The 16,364-nt window shown below is 42.6% G+C and overlaps 2 protein-coding genes across 2 annotated transcripts in view; both read left to right on the plus strand.

Moving 5' to 3' along the window:
- Positions 1-16,364, plus strand: part of LOC145213019 (uncharacterized) — a 55,907-nt gene that overhangs the window by 19,910 nt on the left and 19,633 nt on the right. Inside the window, exons 39-64 of the mRNA XM_080081263.1 lie at positions 333-605; positions 739-1,086; positions 1,285-1,560; positions 1,815-1,973; positions 2,097-2,323; positions 2,882-3,076; positions 3,233-3,403; positions 3,565-4,264; positions 4,330-4,431; positions 4,521-6,596; positions 6,770-8,502; positions 8,590-8,661; positions 9,554-9,944; positions 10,298-10,623; positions 10,838-11,086; positions 11,222-11,681; positions 11,738-12,317; positions 12,429-12,556; positions 12,757-12,960; positions 13,236-13,426; positions 13,715-13,901; positions 14,159-14,628; positions 14,769-14,896; positions 15,279-15,477; positions 15,617-15,742; positions 15,915-16,017. Coding sequence (XP_079937389.1) covers positions 333-605; positions 739-1,086; positions 1,285-1,560; positions 1,815-1,973; positions 2,097-2,323; positions 2,882-3,076; positions 3,233-3,403; positions 3,565-4,264; positions 4,330-4,431; positions 4,521-6,596; positions 6,770-8,502; positions 8,590-8,661; positions 9,554-9,944; positions 10,298-10,623; positions 10,838-11,086; positions 11,222-11,681; positions 11,738-12,317; positions 12,429-12,556; positions 12,757-12,960; positions 13,236-13,426; positions 13,715-13,901; positions 14,159-14,628; positions 14,769-14,896; positions 15,279-15,477; positions 15,617-15,742; positions 15,915-16,017 — 10,074 coding nt within the window. The remainder of the gene's footprint in view (positions 1-332; positions 606-738; positions 1,087-1,284; positions 1,561-1,814; positions 1,974-2,096; positions 2,324-2,881; positions 3,077-3,232; positions 3,404-3,564; positions 4,265-4,329; positions 4,432-4,520; positions 6,597-6,769; positions 8,503-8,589; positions 8,662-9,553; positions 9,945-10,297; positions 10,624-10,837; positions 11,087-11,221; positions 11,682-11,737; positions 12,318-12,428; positions 12,557-12,756; positions 12,961-13,235; positions 13,427-13,714; positions 13,902-14,158; positions 14,629-14,768; positions 14,897-15,278; positions 15,478-15,616; positions 15,743-15,914; positions 16,018-16,364) is intronic.
- LOC145215446 (uncharacterized) lies at positions 8,844-9,323 on the plus strand. Its single transcript, XM_080084147.1, has 2 exons — positions 8,844-9,155; positions 9,294-9,323. Exons 1-2 carry the CDS (start codon positions 8,853-8,855, stop codon positions 9,321-9,323), a joined length of 333 nt encoding a protein of 110 aa, XP_079940273.1. The 5' UTR covers positions 8,844-8,852.

Here is a 16,364-nt window from a genome sequence, read left to right on the forward strand (position 1 = left end):
TAGTAAAGCTAGCATTGTTCTGGTATTGAGGAACATTTCACAGAAGAATTGTGTGTAACTTGTCAATAATCCTTGCTCCAACAAAAAAATGTATCAGCGATTTAAGGTAAAAGGTTTTGCTGCCCTACCTTCTCGGTGTGGTTTTCGTCAAATAGCCCTTTTATTATCTTGTTTATAAGAAAACATAGCTTTAAAAATGAAAAAAAAATATTTGTAACCTCAAACTGTTTTACCATTAGCGCAAAGGACTACAATACAAATAATGCAAGACATAGACAGTAAATACTAAAATGTCTGTTTTTACTTTAACTCAAACTTTTTTAATATTTCAGGAAACAGTGATGATCACACAGTAGTGAAGAATCGTCTTCCACAACCGATCATCGTCAAATTGATCCGCATCCTTCCTGTAATCTCCTCATCACCAAAGATCAGCTTACGAGTTGAAATACACGGATGCGGGGAAGGAGAAGTTACAACTACGACAGAACAACCACAAACTACCACAGAACAACCACAAACCACCACGGAACTGCCGGAAACTACAACTAGCGGAGTATCTTTTACCACAACTTCGGCAGGAGTTTCCACAACCTCCACATCTAGTAAGAAGTGGTGTTAAATATTTTTATTCTGGTGTTGCATGAAAAGTTAGAAACACGTAGTTTTAGTTCGCGTTGCCAACCAATAGCTGATAAAAAATTGTCCTTATTTTAAGAAATTCACCTATTTTGATAGAATATTGTGACGATGCACTCGGAATGGACTCTGGTCTCATCGAAGACGAACAAGTTTGGGCTTCGTCATATCTTCCCGACAGAAACCCAGAATTTGCCCGAATTCGTTCGTCAAAAGATGCCAAATCGCTTTCCTGGTCTCCGAAAGAGAACGACGCCGCACCATATTTGGAAGTTTCCTTCTTGGAGCTGACTGAGGTGACTGGTGTTTCTACACAGGGTGGTGAAGATGGTGGATTTGTTGGTCAGTTCACCATCGAGTATGCAGACAAAGAAGGTGTTAAGATGGTTGCGGAGACAGTCGTGGATGAAAATGGACAGGTTGCTCGACAACCTGTTGTTTTTGAAGGTAATCGGCCTAACTTGATACCCTTTTCGGTAAATGGACCAGAATGTATTAACCATGCCACTGTTTGCCGGAGTAATTTATACAATAAGATCAGCCGGTAATTTTCACATTTGTGTTGCTATAGGTAAAGACCAACATGTTTAAAAACATTTTCAATGTATTGATTGAACGCTCATTGCAATATTGTCTTTCGTTCAGCAAACAGCGATGATTACTCTGTGGTGAAGAACCAACTTCCTGAACCGATCATCGTTAAATTGATCCGCATCCTTCCTGTGATCTCCTCATCACCAAAGATCAGCCTTCGTGTCGAAATACACGGATGTGGAGAAGGCGAAGTTACAACTACCACAGAACAACCACAAACCACAAGTGAAGCAGCTGGTACCACTACCACACCATTCTTGGTTGAAACAACCACTGAAACTGTGACAAAGACCACCGAACCAGTTGTCACCACATCACCGACTGCTGGTAAATAGCTTTTGTATCAACGTTTCATGACATTATGTAAAAAATAGTTCTGTTGAACGATAGATTCAAGTTTACGAAAAAGAAAAAAGAAATTTATTGCGCCTTAACAGCATCATTAGTATACGTGATCAATCATGAAAATCGTATTAATAAAGAGAAGCATAAAGCCACTTATTGGTTATTTTAGAAAACTTTAAACTTGATTCATATGCTGGAACCTTAAATAAAACTGGTGTTTAATTAAACTTTTGTAGGAACTACTACGACAAAAGCGGTAGAAACAACCACAACCGAAGTGGTCAAGTCTACACCACTTTCAAGTACCAGCACAGGTGGGGTGGTTTCGACCACAACTGAGATGGTGCAAACCACTTCAACAAAACCAGTAACAACAGTCGAAACTACAACTACAGGTATATCTTGGTTCCACAAATTTAGATCGGTTTAGGTTTATTAGTAGGTAAAAAGCATAATTTGTGTCGGAAGCATATTGCTGCGGCAAAACATTTAAAATTAAAATTATTTTGTTGGCTAAGTTATGGAAACCACGTCGACGAATGTTGTCGAAACGAGTCCTGAGATTTGCCGCTTGGAGATGGGAGTCGAAGTCGACGCATCAAACACTGTCGGCGCTGCAGAGCTTTCTGCTTCATCGACCAAACAGGGCAGTTCTCCAGAGTACGGCCGTCTAAACAGCAGGACAGAAGATGGTTCTCCCCGGGCCTGGGCACCGTCAGTTAATATGCCATCCCAGTTTTTGCAGGTAAAGATATTTTCTGTAAGTTGTTAGGATGTTGTTCGACTCAAGCAACAAGCAATTTATTCTCTTCAGAAAGGCATGAAAACATTTTTGATTTTGGTGTTAGTGCTATTTTTATGGTGTTCTAACCAATTACTTTTAATAGTAAGCTTTCAGTACACCTAAATCAATGTGTGTTTTTCGTTTTGCAATGTAGGCTATTGTAAATAATATCGATTTCGTCGATTTAATGGCATCCTCAGTTCTAAGCATGACATCAAAAATAAAATTAAGTTATTTAGGCGATAAAAGATGTAAAATAATAATAAAAGACCAACACAACGACAATACATTCCTCGACAACTACATCAAACATTAAAAAACAGATACAGCAAAACGACACGACAAAACGATGGAAAGGGCGATGTTTTAACCAAAATAACAAATAGTTAAATTTTGTGTGTGGTTAGCTACCATTGTCATGGCGGTTGGACGCAGTACCGTGATTAACATAGTACGCCATTTCTCTCACTTACTAGTCTTGTTGCGGTCCGTCACCTGATTCTGTCTTCTCTTCTTTAGGTGACTTTTGACAGTAAGGTGGTGATCACAGAGCTGCTTATACAAGGTGGGGGCGAGGAAGGATGGGTGACCAAGTTTAGTGTACAAAGCAGCAAAGATGGAATTGAATGGAGAAGTGTTGACGAGGATTCACTGACGAACAATGAGAACGCGCTAATCTTTGGCGGAAATGTAGACGGAACATCGACTGAAAAGGTTTAAATGCTAGGGAATTTTTTTATGTAACGTTTGGGCAATACTTTGCTGTTATGCAATATATCGTTTACATGTCTTAACAACAAGACGTTGCATTTTTTTTTTCAGGAATGTCATACTTTTTTCATATGTTTATTTTATTTGTTGCCATAATAGGTTGTGTTGCCATTCCCATTGGAAGCTCTCGCAATTCGCATCGTTCCCATGGCTTGGCACAAAAATATTCTGATGCGTGTCGACTTGATGGGATGTTACAAAGAAGTCGAAACAACCACAGTGGAAGTTGTCACCACAACCGAGATTGTCACTACAACAGAAAAACCAGTGGTAAGAAATAAAACTTATGTAAAACTATTGTTTGGGCACAATATAAAAGCATGATAAATCCCAAAGACATAAATTGTTTTTAACTAATCTTATGTTAAATTGGCTGCTTGTTGGCTGTAATAGCTGAAACTTTTTTTGACAATAGCTGTTCATATTTTTAGTTTACTTCTTCTACCCCTGGAACGACTTCTTCCGTTGAAGTGACAACGACGAAAGAAGCTCTGCCGACCACCACATTATTAACTACAACCAGCGGACCAATCGGGGTCACCACCACAACCAAGGGCTCCATGACAACCAGTGAACCAATTGGAGTTACCACCACAACTAAAGGAGTCATGACAACCAGTGGACCAACCGAGGAGACTACCACAACCAAGGGAACCATGACGACCAGTGAACCAATTGGAGTTACCACCACAACTAAAGGAGTCATGACAACCAGTGGACCAACCGAGGAAAGTACCACAACCAAGGGAACCATGACGACCAGTGAACCAATTGGAGTTACCACCACAACTAAAGGAGTCATGACAACCAGTGGACCAACTGAGGAGACTACCACAACCAAGGGAACCATGACAACCAGTGGACCAACTGAGGAGACTACCACAATCAAGGGAACCATGACAACCAGTGAACCAATTGGGGTGACCACCACAACCAAGGGTACCATGACGACCAGTATACCAACCGAGGAGACCACAACAACCCAGGGATCTGTAGTAACAACGACCAAATTTTCCCAGACTTCGAGCTCTCCAGCGGTGACAACAACTACCATTGTGATTCCACCTGAAACTACTACTGGCGCACCAGCAGAAACAACTCCCATTGCCACGGAAAGCTCCACAACTTCGGGTGAGTTGTGCAAACAACATTTAAAAAATAACAGTACCATCAGTAAGCAATTATCGTTTTTGCAGGCAATCTGGTGACAACAACGGTTGGACAAACGTCGTCTACTTCTCAGGCCCAAGTCACCACCACAGTAACGGTTGAAAAAACAACAGAATCAACCACTATAGGTAAGTAACCTGACTAGTATGGTTCATCATTTGGGTACAAAGATACTCATTAGCACCAAGCAATTATTATTTTCAAATATTATTTGTAGAAATCTGCGACGAGCCAATGCCAGTCGAAAGTACATCCGGCACAGATTCAATCGTAGCTTCCTCTACAAAGGAAAACAGCCAACCGAGTGACGTGATTTTGAGCGAGACTCCCGACAGCGAAGTCCCGAAATCTTGGTCGCCGCGTAATGACGACGAAGAGCCATATGTCGAGCTGCGTTTCCCAAACCTTGTCAAAATTACCTCAATTGTTACCAAGGGTGGAGAGAACGGCGAATTTGTTCCCGAATTTACAGTGCAGACCTCGACTACTGACGACTCGGAGTTACAGGACATCTCGGTTACAGAGAGCACCCGCGATGGTGTGATAGAACTTCCGAGGGTGTTTAGTGGTAACGACGATGACAGCACCGTTGTTAGACATCCACTTGACGAACCTGTTGTTGCTCGAATTGTGCGCATCTATCCTAAGAGGGCTGAACCAGAAGCACCAATAAGCCTTCAAGTCGAAATCCGCGGATGCTTGAAAGAAGTTACTACTACTGTTCCAGTTGTGATCGAAACAACCACAGAAAAAGTCACCACTGTTACTGAGTCGGTATCAACAACTTCCACGGAAGGTGTCGCTACCACTACAGTTTCCGAACCAATGTCAACCACCAAGGAAGTTACAACAACTGTTACTGAAGTGGTGACTCCAATCGAGTCAACGACCACCTCTGGAATTGACACTACCACCCCTAAAAAGATGGTGACCACCACAACAACCACGGAGACAGAGACCAGTACTCCAGTTGTTGTGTCAAGTTCAGAAGCTGTCACTACCACCACGGTACCAGGATCAACGATCGTGGTTGAGACCATTCCACCCGAGACCACAACTACATCGTCGGCACCACTTAAGTTTTGTGATGACGCAATGGGTTTGGAATATGGTGCTGAAAACCCGGTTTTGAACCCGACCATTTACACGTCAAGCAATACTGATAATACCGATCTTGCTCGATTGAATTTCGTGGATGAAAATGGCAACCCAGATGCCTGGAAACCAGATTCTGAAGACACCAATCCGTGGGTAGTCGTCACTTTCGACCATCCAGTTGTTGTTACTTCTGTTTTGGTTCAAGGTGCGGGATCCACTGATAATTACGTTACAGAATTGGCAGTTGAATATTCGACGAATGGCGGAGCTACTTGGAACCGTTTAACTGATTCCAGTGACACCCCTGTTGTTTTTGAGGGAAACAACGACGCGCAATCCATTAGTGAAATTGACCTTCCAGAACCAATTGAACATGTCACATCTCTTCGACTCATTCCAAGATCATGGAACAACGCCCCCGCTATGAGAATAGAAATACGAGGATGCTACAAGGTCGTAACCACCACAACAACCATATCCACCAGCTCAGAGGTGGTAACCACTACTTTTATGCAATCTACTGTCTCATCAGCTGAATCGACAACTTTGCAACAATCGCCGGAAACAACTACCCTCTCTGGTGTTTCAAGCACCTCATCCTCTAATCCGATTACTACAAGTTCTAGTTCTGAGACCACTGAGTCTCCGGAAACCACCAGCCTCGGTGTTTCCACCTCTGCACAGGAAACTACCACATCCTTCGTATCCGGTGTGACCACAACGAGCGAAGCGCCCGTATCCACTACCACAGTAAAAATTATTCCAACCAGTACCGAGACTGTTGTCACCACCACGTCAATTAACCCCATAGAAACAACCACCACCGCCCAAACTGGAAGTACCACTTTACCCCCACCGACGCCACCACCACCACCATTCCCAACTACAACAGGAACTAGTGAAACGACCACAAGCCAACCAGTGGTCACAGAAACGTCACCATCTGGCGAGACCACAACCACAGCAGAGGGACAAACTACCAGCAGCGCACCAGCAGTTACTGAAACTTCCCCATCTGGGCAAACAACAACCACCGAAGCTGGGTCATCCACAACCACGCAGAAAACCATTATTGAAACAACTCCTGTGACAGCCAGTGAACCTGCCGTAACTACAACCCAGCCAACTAGCAGCTCCACAGCTATTGCCACGACCACCACCAGCAAAACAGTCACAGTGGAAGAGACTACACCAGGTAGGAAAAAACAATATTAATTTAGTACCTTGTCAACTAAAATTAAGCACATGTAATAGTGAACATTATGTTAAAATGTAATTTATGCAATCTCACAGTGAATTTTTTTTAAATATTCTTTTGTTAGAGATGAATCGGCCAGTTCAAAACTTAATTACAATGTTTTGTTAAAGGTCTTTGCGACGAGGAAATGGGCATGCAGAGCCGCGAGATTCCCGACGACGCAATAACGGCCAGCTCATCAAAACCAGGTAGCGAACCATCAAATGCCAGACCTGGTTCTGTCACAGAAGAAGACCAACCAGCTTCGTGGTCGCCCACCGATGACGACCAGAAACCATACTTGGAAGTCCGCTTCCCCAACGTTGTCCGCATCACTGGTATTCGAACAACAGGTGGTGAAAATGGCGAGTTTGTGCCGAAGTACAAGGTTAAGTCTTCGCCAAATGACAACGACGAGCTGACTGACATTGTGGAAGTCGTAGCTGTTGAAACACCAACAGGTGTAACATACGAAGAAGTGTCAAAGGTCTTCAATGCAAACAGAGATGACCATAGCGTCAAGGAAAATACTGTTGAACCAATTGATGTGTCAGTAATACGTATTTACCCGATTAGATCCAGTCCAGAGCAACCAATAAGTTTGCAAGTTGAGTTCATTGGATGCGAGGAACCGCATACCAGCACAACTCCTGTAGTTGTGGAAACTACCGTTGAAATTACAACGAAAAATACAAAACCAATCGTTTCGACCACCGAAACTGCTACAACTACCAGCGGATCAGGAGTTGTATCAACCACGGAGACCACTACTGTTGTGACAGAGAAAACCACGCCGGTGACTGAAGGACCAGCTACAACTACTCTTGTGGTAACTACAACCAAAGCAATGGAAACCACTACAACCACTCTTGGGTTGACTTCCAGCACGGAAGGAACAACTACGCAGGGCCCAGAAACCACCACTGAAACAACAGAGAAAATTTGCGATGACGAAATGGTTTTTGACTTGGGTGAAAACAACGTTATTCACAAGCCAACAATTACTGCATCGAGCAACACTCCAGAAGAAGGAGCTGCGGCTTTAAACAGTCCAGAGTCATGGATTCCTACTTTGGAAGATATTGACGATCTTGACGGCTCTTGGATCCAAGTTGACTTTCCAACACCGGTTTACGTTCTTTCGATGGTAACGCAAGGTGCTGGTCTGGGCAGCAACGAATTTGTTACCGACTATCGTGTTCAGTATCAGCTTGACGACGATAGTTGGATTCCTGCTATTTCTGAAGACATGAGACCGTTCTTTAGCGGCAACACAGATGATAGCAGCGAAGTGGAGCGCCGCTTGTCTCGACCTTTGCTCCTGAAGTCATTGCGCATTCTTCCCATGAAATGGAACGATATGGTACCAGCTCTTCGATTTGAGCTTCGCGGCTGCTTTACGCGATCTGAAGAAACCACTACCGTCGTGACAGAGACCTCAACAGAGGTTGTTACGACGACGAAGACACCAGTGTCAAGCAGCGAGTCTCCCGAAACAACCACAAGCCCTGCAGTTACGGAAAGTACAACCACCACTGGAGCTGTTGTTGGAACTACGTCTTCTGTTCCAGTCGAAATTACAACCACTAAGCTTGTGGAACCAACCACGACCACTGTAATGATCACAACCAGTGTTACCGGTGGCGAAACGACAACAAGCAGTCAGACAACTACTTCTGGTGAACCGATATCTACCAGTTCTTCTATGATGTCCTCAACCACCATGCCAGTATCATCATCCACAACATCTGGTTCACCTGAAACAACCAGTACCGCGGCAGCAACCACGTCTGGACCTGGCCAAGAAACCACCACCTCCACACCATTCGTGTCCACAAGTCCTTCTGGAGAGACAAGCAGCACTGTAATGGTAACAACTTCAACACAAGGGTTGGACACCACGACAACTGGCAATGTTGTCACCACCACTATGGCCTCAAGCACCACAGAGGAGGTGATTCAAACTACTACCTCGCCGGCATTAGTTACCACCACCACTTCTGTTGTCAGCACCACCGAAGTTGTTTCACCAAGTAAGCACACGTTACATAGATATTTTGAAACAAAAGTAGGTTGATTGATTTTGTAATTACCTTTTTTGGCTTTCAATTTACCATGAATAGGTTGTTTGTTATTACGATTTTGTGCATCCTTAAAAACTCAATGATCAGTCGTGAACTTCAAAACTCGTTTCTAGAACTTTGTGACGAGAAAATGGGAATGGAAAATCGAGACATTCCTGATTCGGCGATTACTGCATCGTCTAACAAACCTGACAGCGAGTCCTTCAAGGCAAGAGTTGTAACCCAAGAGGTCGAACAACCGGAATCATGGTCACCGCTAGATGATGACAAAGAGCCTTATATGGAGATCCGATTCCCAGTCCCAGTAGTTATCACATCCATTCTTACACAGGGTGGAGAAAATGGAGAATTCGTTTCAGAATACATAGTTAGAACGTCACCCAATGGTGTAGACGAGCCACGTGACCTGACTGAGGACGGTGATGCAACTAGGGTAAGTAAAACAGAGAAACGCTTTTAGAGGACATTTGTTTCAAACGCTACGGAAACTATGTTGGTATATAACTTGTACTTTTTTATTGCGCAAAATAACTTAGGTTTTATTAAAAAACGTGCTATACTGTACGTTTAGAGTCAAATTACAAAGAAACACAAAGCATAAGTAACGTAGCTTAGGAAAAACGTAGTTTAGGAACCTCGTAAAATCGTTTATTTGACAATTGTTGTCAATATATTTGAATGTAGATTTTCCCAGCCAACGTTGATGATAGCGCAGTTGTTGAAAACTTCCTTGGCGAAGAACTTGCAGTCCAAGTAATTCAAATCCTACCAAAACGCGCCGAGTCACAACCAGTAAGTCTACGAGTGGAATTGCGCGGTTGCCCGTCCGAGTCTACCACAACCACTTCGGGCGCACAAGAAACCACGACCAGTGGACCAATTGTAGTTGAAACCACCACCGAAAAAGTAGTACAAACCACTTCGCCGGTTACTGAAACAGAAGAAATCACAACCACCACTTCGCCAGGATCGATAACCACTACAACCAGTGGTGTAGAAATAACAACCACTGAGACTGTTACCACCACACCAATAACTGGGGAGACCAGCACGACATCTGGTTCTCCTATATCAACCAGTTCGACACCAGGTGAACAGACCACGGTTGTTACCACTTCGAAAGTAAGTGAAACTACTACGACCAAGGTGATGAGTACTGAGGGAACCACTGAAGGTTATCTGAAGTGTGAAGACTCAAAGTATTTGCTCACTCAGTTTGTAGGTAAGGGTGTGTTGATTTTCAAACTAACTAATATGTATTTTCGTTTGTTTTTGCCCCTTCTTTTGTCGTATCATATTTTTACCACATAACCGAAGTAAACACCAGTGGCAAAAACAACCGTACATTGGGTTTCTGAAATAAACCCCCCCAAAATGGAATGGATAAACAACCAGCAATGTCCAATATATTTTCATTTATAAACCACTGTTATGTGGAACTTGAGTTAAAGGGCCTCTTTTTTAATACCATGCTTTACATAAATTGTATTTAAAATGTCTGGCCCATTGAATAAACATATACCCATTTCAGATTACAGACTTAGATGTTCGATCACTAAACTACCTTGCCTGCAGGGTTACCTGTTCCTGGCTCACGCTATGTTGCATCCAGCAACTCTGAATTAGCTCACAACGCCAAGGTTGATATCAGCGCCGCCAACATCGGAATCCAAGGCAGATCCGCGTCGTTGAACGCTTGGTCACCGACACTTGAGGACGCCGACAAATCTTATTTGCAAGTCGATTTTGACGTCCCGGTAACAGTGATGGAAGTTCTCACACAGGGCAGTGTCGGTGAGGAGAAATGGACGACCACCTACTTTATATCGTACACCACTGACAAACCAGGCGTTGATAGAACTTGGCAGAGAGTACCTGATGAGGAATCGTCTTTGCCAAAGGTTAGTTTGGAACGTTGCCTGAATAATATTGACGATTGAGTGATGTAGTTGGCGCAAACTAAAACGTTTTGTTTTTGCGTCTGCTTCATCAAATATGGTGTTTTATAGTTGGGCTAGCCAAATATTTGCACCTTTATAGGTAAGTGTATACCTATAAAATACTAACCCTGATAGGTTAAATTACAAAATTGCAATAAACATAAATATAAATTAGGTATTTGAAGCCAACGTAGATGATGTCGGTGCTGTTGTGTCTCAACTTCCCGACCTACTTGAAGAAGTCACCGCTGTGAGAGTAATTCCCCGCACATGGAATGGAGGAGAAACTCCATCTTTGCGAATTGACATTATTGGTTGTGCTGGCCCGGCTCCTGCAACAACCACCACTGTGAAGACTGTTACCACGACAACGAGCGGTGAAGTAGTCACTACATCATCTAATCCAGTTTCTTCTACTACAGAAGTACGTGTCACCAAAATAGATAAAAGCAATAACCCTCACTTTTGATTTACTAATAATATTTCTTGGTCTGGCATGCATTTTTTGTTTATTGTAGCATAACATTTCATCGAACAACTGTTGTAATCTTTTATTTAGGGTCCTGCATCTACCACACCTGTCGTAGAGGTGACAACCACCAAGGAAATCGCACCAACTACTACAAAAGTTGAAACTGTTACAACCACCATTTCATCATCAAGCGCACCATCCACCACTGAGAAATCGGTTGCTGTGACAACCACTCCTGGTGTTCCAGCAACAACCAGCTCCGTCGTGACGACTACGAAATTACCAGTTGAAACTACCACAACAGCACATGGCGGTGAAACAACCACAAGTGGCGCAGCAACCACATCTGGTGCGGCAGAAACCACCACGAGTGGTGTTTCACTTGGCACAACTACCAGCGGACCAGTGGTAACGACAACAAAATCTGTTTCTTCATCCACACCAGTCACCACATCTGAAATGGTCACCACCAGCTCGTCAATTGGTGTTGAAAGTACAACCGTAGTAACAACCAGCAAATCTTCTGAAATAACCACCACCCCACCAGGTAAACATAAAGTAGCTTTGTGAAACAACAAAAGTTTAATTTCATTTTTGTACCAGGTGTGTGTGATGAACCAATGGGAATGCAGAGTTACGATATTCCGAATGAGGCGATCACGGCCTCCTCTGAAAAGGAAAACAGCCCTGCAAGCGATGCAAGAGTATCAGAAATCATGGACGAAACTTCATCATTTGCACCAGTGGGATCTTGGTCACCTCTCGATACTGACGAATCTCCCTATCTGGAAGTGCGTTTTGAAAAGCCAGTCCAAATCACTTCAATACTCACTCAAGGCGGTAAAAACGGAGAATTTGTAAGCGAGTACAAAGTTGAGTCATCCCCCAGCGACAACCAACCATTCGAGTTTGTTGTCACGTCCGTTGAGATTGAGGACGAAACCGGGGCAGTGACAGAAAAGTTGGTGCCAGCAGTGTTTGAAGGTAACGATGATGACCAGACGATCCGCGAGAACGTCCTGGAGGAGCCTTCAGTGGTTAAGATAATTCGCATTATCCCTCTTCGAAAGACATCAGAAGAACCCATCAGTCTGAGAGTCGAGTTCCGTGGCTGTGTTCTGGAAGAAACCACTACCACCACTCCATTCCTGGTTGAAACATCCACGGAAGAAGTAGTGACAACATCCCCGTTGGTCAGCAGTGAAACCACTACCACTTCTGGTGGCGTGGTTAGCACTACTGGTTCAATAACCGGTACAACTACAACAGGATCTGGTCCCGTTGGTACAACCACATCTGGTACGGTCGTTGAAACTACCACCACGCAAGTAACAACAACTACGCCTCTTAGCTCCGAGTCGACCACCAAATCTTCTGTTGTTACAACTACTAAGACTGTCGAAGTTTCAACCACCACTGAAGGTATAACATGCAAACAATTACTGCTCACAATTAACCGTGAAAAAATGGCCATCTTTTGATCAGTTTTGTTGATTTGATCAAAAAATCTATTAAGTCACTTAATAAATAATGTTGTTTACCAAAGAGTAGGAAGTGTATAGTGTCTTAGTTGAATCTTGCCATTTTTTTCATGCAGTATACATCAAATTGCCATTTTGTAGGTGTTTGCAACAAGGAGATGGGTGTGCAAGTTGCTCCTGAAAACCAAATCGGTCGACCAGTGGTGTCGGTATCGAGCAACACTGACCTCGCAGAAAATGCAAGACTCAACCCTGACGCAGAAGTGGGCGATTCCTGGTTGCCGCTGGATAGCGACAATAATCCATTCGTACAGGTTGACTTCGAAACTTCGGTCACTATCACAGGTAAATTTGGTTTCATGCAATGTTATGATTGCATTATTGGCAAATTGTTCTGTTTGAACAAGTGTATAAAAGGTAATGTTATTTATATTTTTTTTCCATGTGCTTTAATTTTGAGTTTTGGTATTTGTATTGGGTTTATTCATTACCAATGCAGATAATTCACAATCAAAATATGTTTTCCCACAAACAATAAAAATTGATTCACTTGGCGCATGACGTCGCGTGTTCCCATTTTTTTAGAATTGCTCTAACTTTTGACAACTCCTCTTTTTTAGGTGTGCTGATCCAAGGTGGTGTGACACCCAGTGGCGAGGAAGCCTTTGTGACGTCTTTCACTGTTGCATACACACCAGACGAGGAGGGAGACACTCGGCAGTGGTACCCAGTTGACGAAACTCCATTTATTACTAACACCGATGCTTCAGTAGTGACTGCCATCGATTTGCCTCAATCTGTTGTTGCAAAGGTACATTGCTCTCTGATTTAAACTTGACGGGGCGCAGTAAATTTCTAACCTCTACTTGCAACTGTGTTAAATTCGTTTGACCTATTGGTTTAATCATTTCAAAAATGCCGTTAGATTTCATTTAGTCTATAAGGATCCAATGAGTTTCAAAATCTTGACAGAAACTAGTATTTTGTGTCACTAGGATGTACTTTACGTTTTGCAACATTGTTTTGTTGTTGCTCAAAAAAGGAAACAAATCATTTAAGAGAATCATTTTCAGTTTTCCATTTTTACTATTTTGTTCAGGCAATCCGAGTTCATCCACAAACCTGGATCACTGCACCAGCCATACGTATTGAATTGGTTGGTTGTTATTCGGAACCATCCACGACTACAGTGGTGAAAACTACAACTGAAAAATCGTCAGTTACGACAACCGAGAAATTGCCATCAAGCAGCACTACCACGTCATCGTCAAACCCAGCTACTAGCAGTATGATATACTTTACAACCTGTTTAATAACATCATTTTCAGAATAGTTTAGTATTGTGTTTTTTTTTGCCGGTAAGAAAACCAATAAACAATTGGATATGCATCGAAAACACCATAGTTTAATTTGGCATCTAGGAAAATAGCGCAAAATCCAAAGCGTTTCAATGCAAAGTATCCGCCTGCCTTTAGGCGCCTACAAAATCTAATATTCCTACTATGGTTGGCCCGTCTTTATGTCTATTTAACTTTATCTGCAGCTGCCAGCACTTCCACTGGTGTCATGACTACCACAACTCGTGTCTTCCCAACTTCATCCGTCGTAACCACGACAACCAAACAGGGCGAAGTGACGACCACCACTAGCGGCAGCAGCGAAACAACGACCAGTTCACCAGCGACCACATCTGCACCAGTTTCTTCCAGCAGTGCTGTCTCTACCACAACTACCCTTACCTCTGAAAGCTCAACTACTGGTTTTGTGCAATCAAGCGTAACATCTACGTCATCGCCCATCGGCGTAACGACCACTACGCCATTCGCTGAAACTACCACAGGAGGCGAGGTGTCAAGCAGTACCACAAAGGTAGTGACAACCACTGTGTTCCCGGTTAAGACAACCACTGAAGTTGTCGTCGTATCAACCACTGCTCCTGCTAGCGAAACCACTGTTTCGTCAAGCACTACCAAGAGCGCACCAGTTACTGAGAGTACCCCAACCAATTGTGAGGTAAGTGTTGGTGTTTTATCACTTTGTATGTAATTTTGACACATACCAATGATGTTTTATTTAATTATGTTCAAAGTGTAGCGTTACATGTGAATTATGGTTTACTTGATTATGTGTAATGTAGAGTTTCGTATTTTCAGATTTCGTGTGACAGTACTTGCATTGAAAACTTGGTGATGGTGCGTGAGGGAACAGATGGTTGCTGTTCATGTCAACCTGTTTCATCTACCATGAAAACGACAACCATCTCTGTACAAACCACCACCAGGTATGTCCAAACTTTCCCTTCATTGCAGAAGTCAGCAAACTTTTTCACCCAACCTAGGCCGTATTTTATATGCCGACATGTTTGGTCATGTAAATTTCTGACAACTTGAATTAGTCAGACATAGGGCTGTAAACTAAGTGCATCTATATCTGGTAGTAGTAAATAGTACCTGGATTGTGTTGTTTGTGTCGAACCTACATAATGAATAGTTTCTGACTAACCTTGTGTTCAACGACCACCGTTTGGTGGAAATAAACAATTTAACTAACATGTTTAAAAAATGCCGTTATAGTGGGTTCTAGAAATTTAGTAGAAATTTATAAACTTTTTTACCGCCGTATATTTGAAGTAATGTTAAAAACTAAACACTGTATATTTGTAGCATGTGTGTGGAGCCATTTGTCTTCTACGAATGCAAGCCTGGTTGTCAAGGTGAATGTCCCCACCTCCAATCGACATGCACTGAAAGCACAGAGGAGTGCGTAGCCGGATGCGGTTGTCCCGAAAACACTGTATACGATGGTATGACGTGCGTTGCTCCTGGCAACTGCCCATGTCTGGTTGGAGACGTTATGTATGAGGTAACAATCTATTGCACTAGTACCAACTGGGTTATTATCTTTTTTCTCACTATTCCAATATATTTTACTTAAATATGTTGGCATATTGCTTTTAACATGTAAAGAATTCGATCTTGCCTTAAAATGGTGTTTTTGACAGCCAAATGATGAAATTTCGGATCCAAACAATCCATGTGTTTACTGCATGTGTTTGAGTGGAAAAGTTTACTGTCATTCTCCAGATTGCAGTGAACCAACCTGCACAGTTGGCCAAGAACTCCAAACCGTAAGTAAATGAGTATGAACTCAGCAGAACCCTATGTAGATTTTGTATGTGTGCTTTCCTTTATCTGTGTTGCTGTTATTTTTATTGTACTCATAATGGTAGAGCGGTTGTCAGTTTTGTTTTTCGAAAATCTTATATCTCTTGATGGATGTTGTTGAAATTTGTTTTATAGTTGGAAGGTGAATGCTGCCCAACGTGTGTTGATATGGCTACCACTCTTCCACCAGTAACTGAAGAAACGACTGAACTTGCTACAACTGAGGAACCAGGACCTGGTAAGCAATTAAAATTTTACAATTAACGTTTTTGCCAAATCGTTTAAATCTGCTGATGACAAGAATTTTTTACCAATAAAACATACTGTTGAAGTAGATTCTTGTATCTTTGCCAAGCACTCATTGTCTATCAGTGGTTCCCATCTCTGTGTAATTACAGACCCTGTTCATTTATTAATTGATCTTGTGCACACCGTAAAAATTTACTGAAAGTTTTTTTCGAAATAATTTGATTTTTAAAACTTAGAACACATATATTTAGCCGTGCAATCATGCCACAAACAGTGCGGAGCCCCGAACCCTTAGTTAGAAACCACTAGTACAAACACTTACACTTCCTAACACAT

The sequence above is a fragment of the Phallusia mammillata genome, chromosome 2, assembly GCF_965637545.1.
Source record: "Phallusia mammillata chromosome 2, kaPhaMamm4.hap1.1, whole genome shotgun sequence".
In the NCBI taxonomy this organism is placed as follows: Eukaryota; Metazoa; Chordata; class Ascidiacea; order Phlebobranchia; family Ascidiidae; genus Phallusia; species Phallusia mammillata.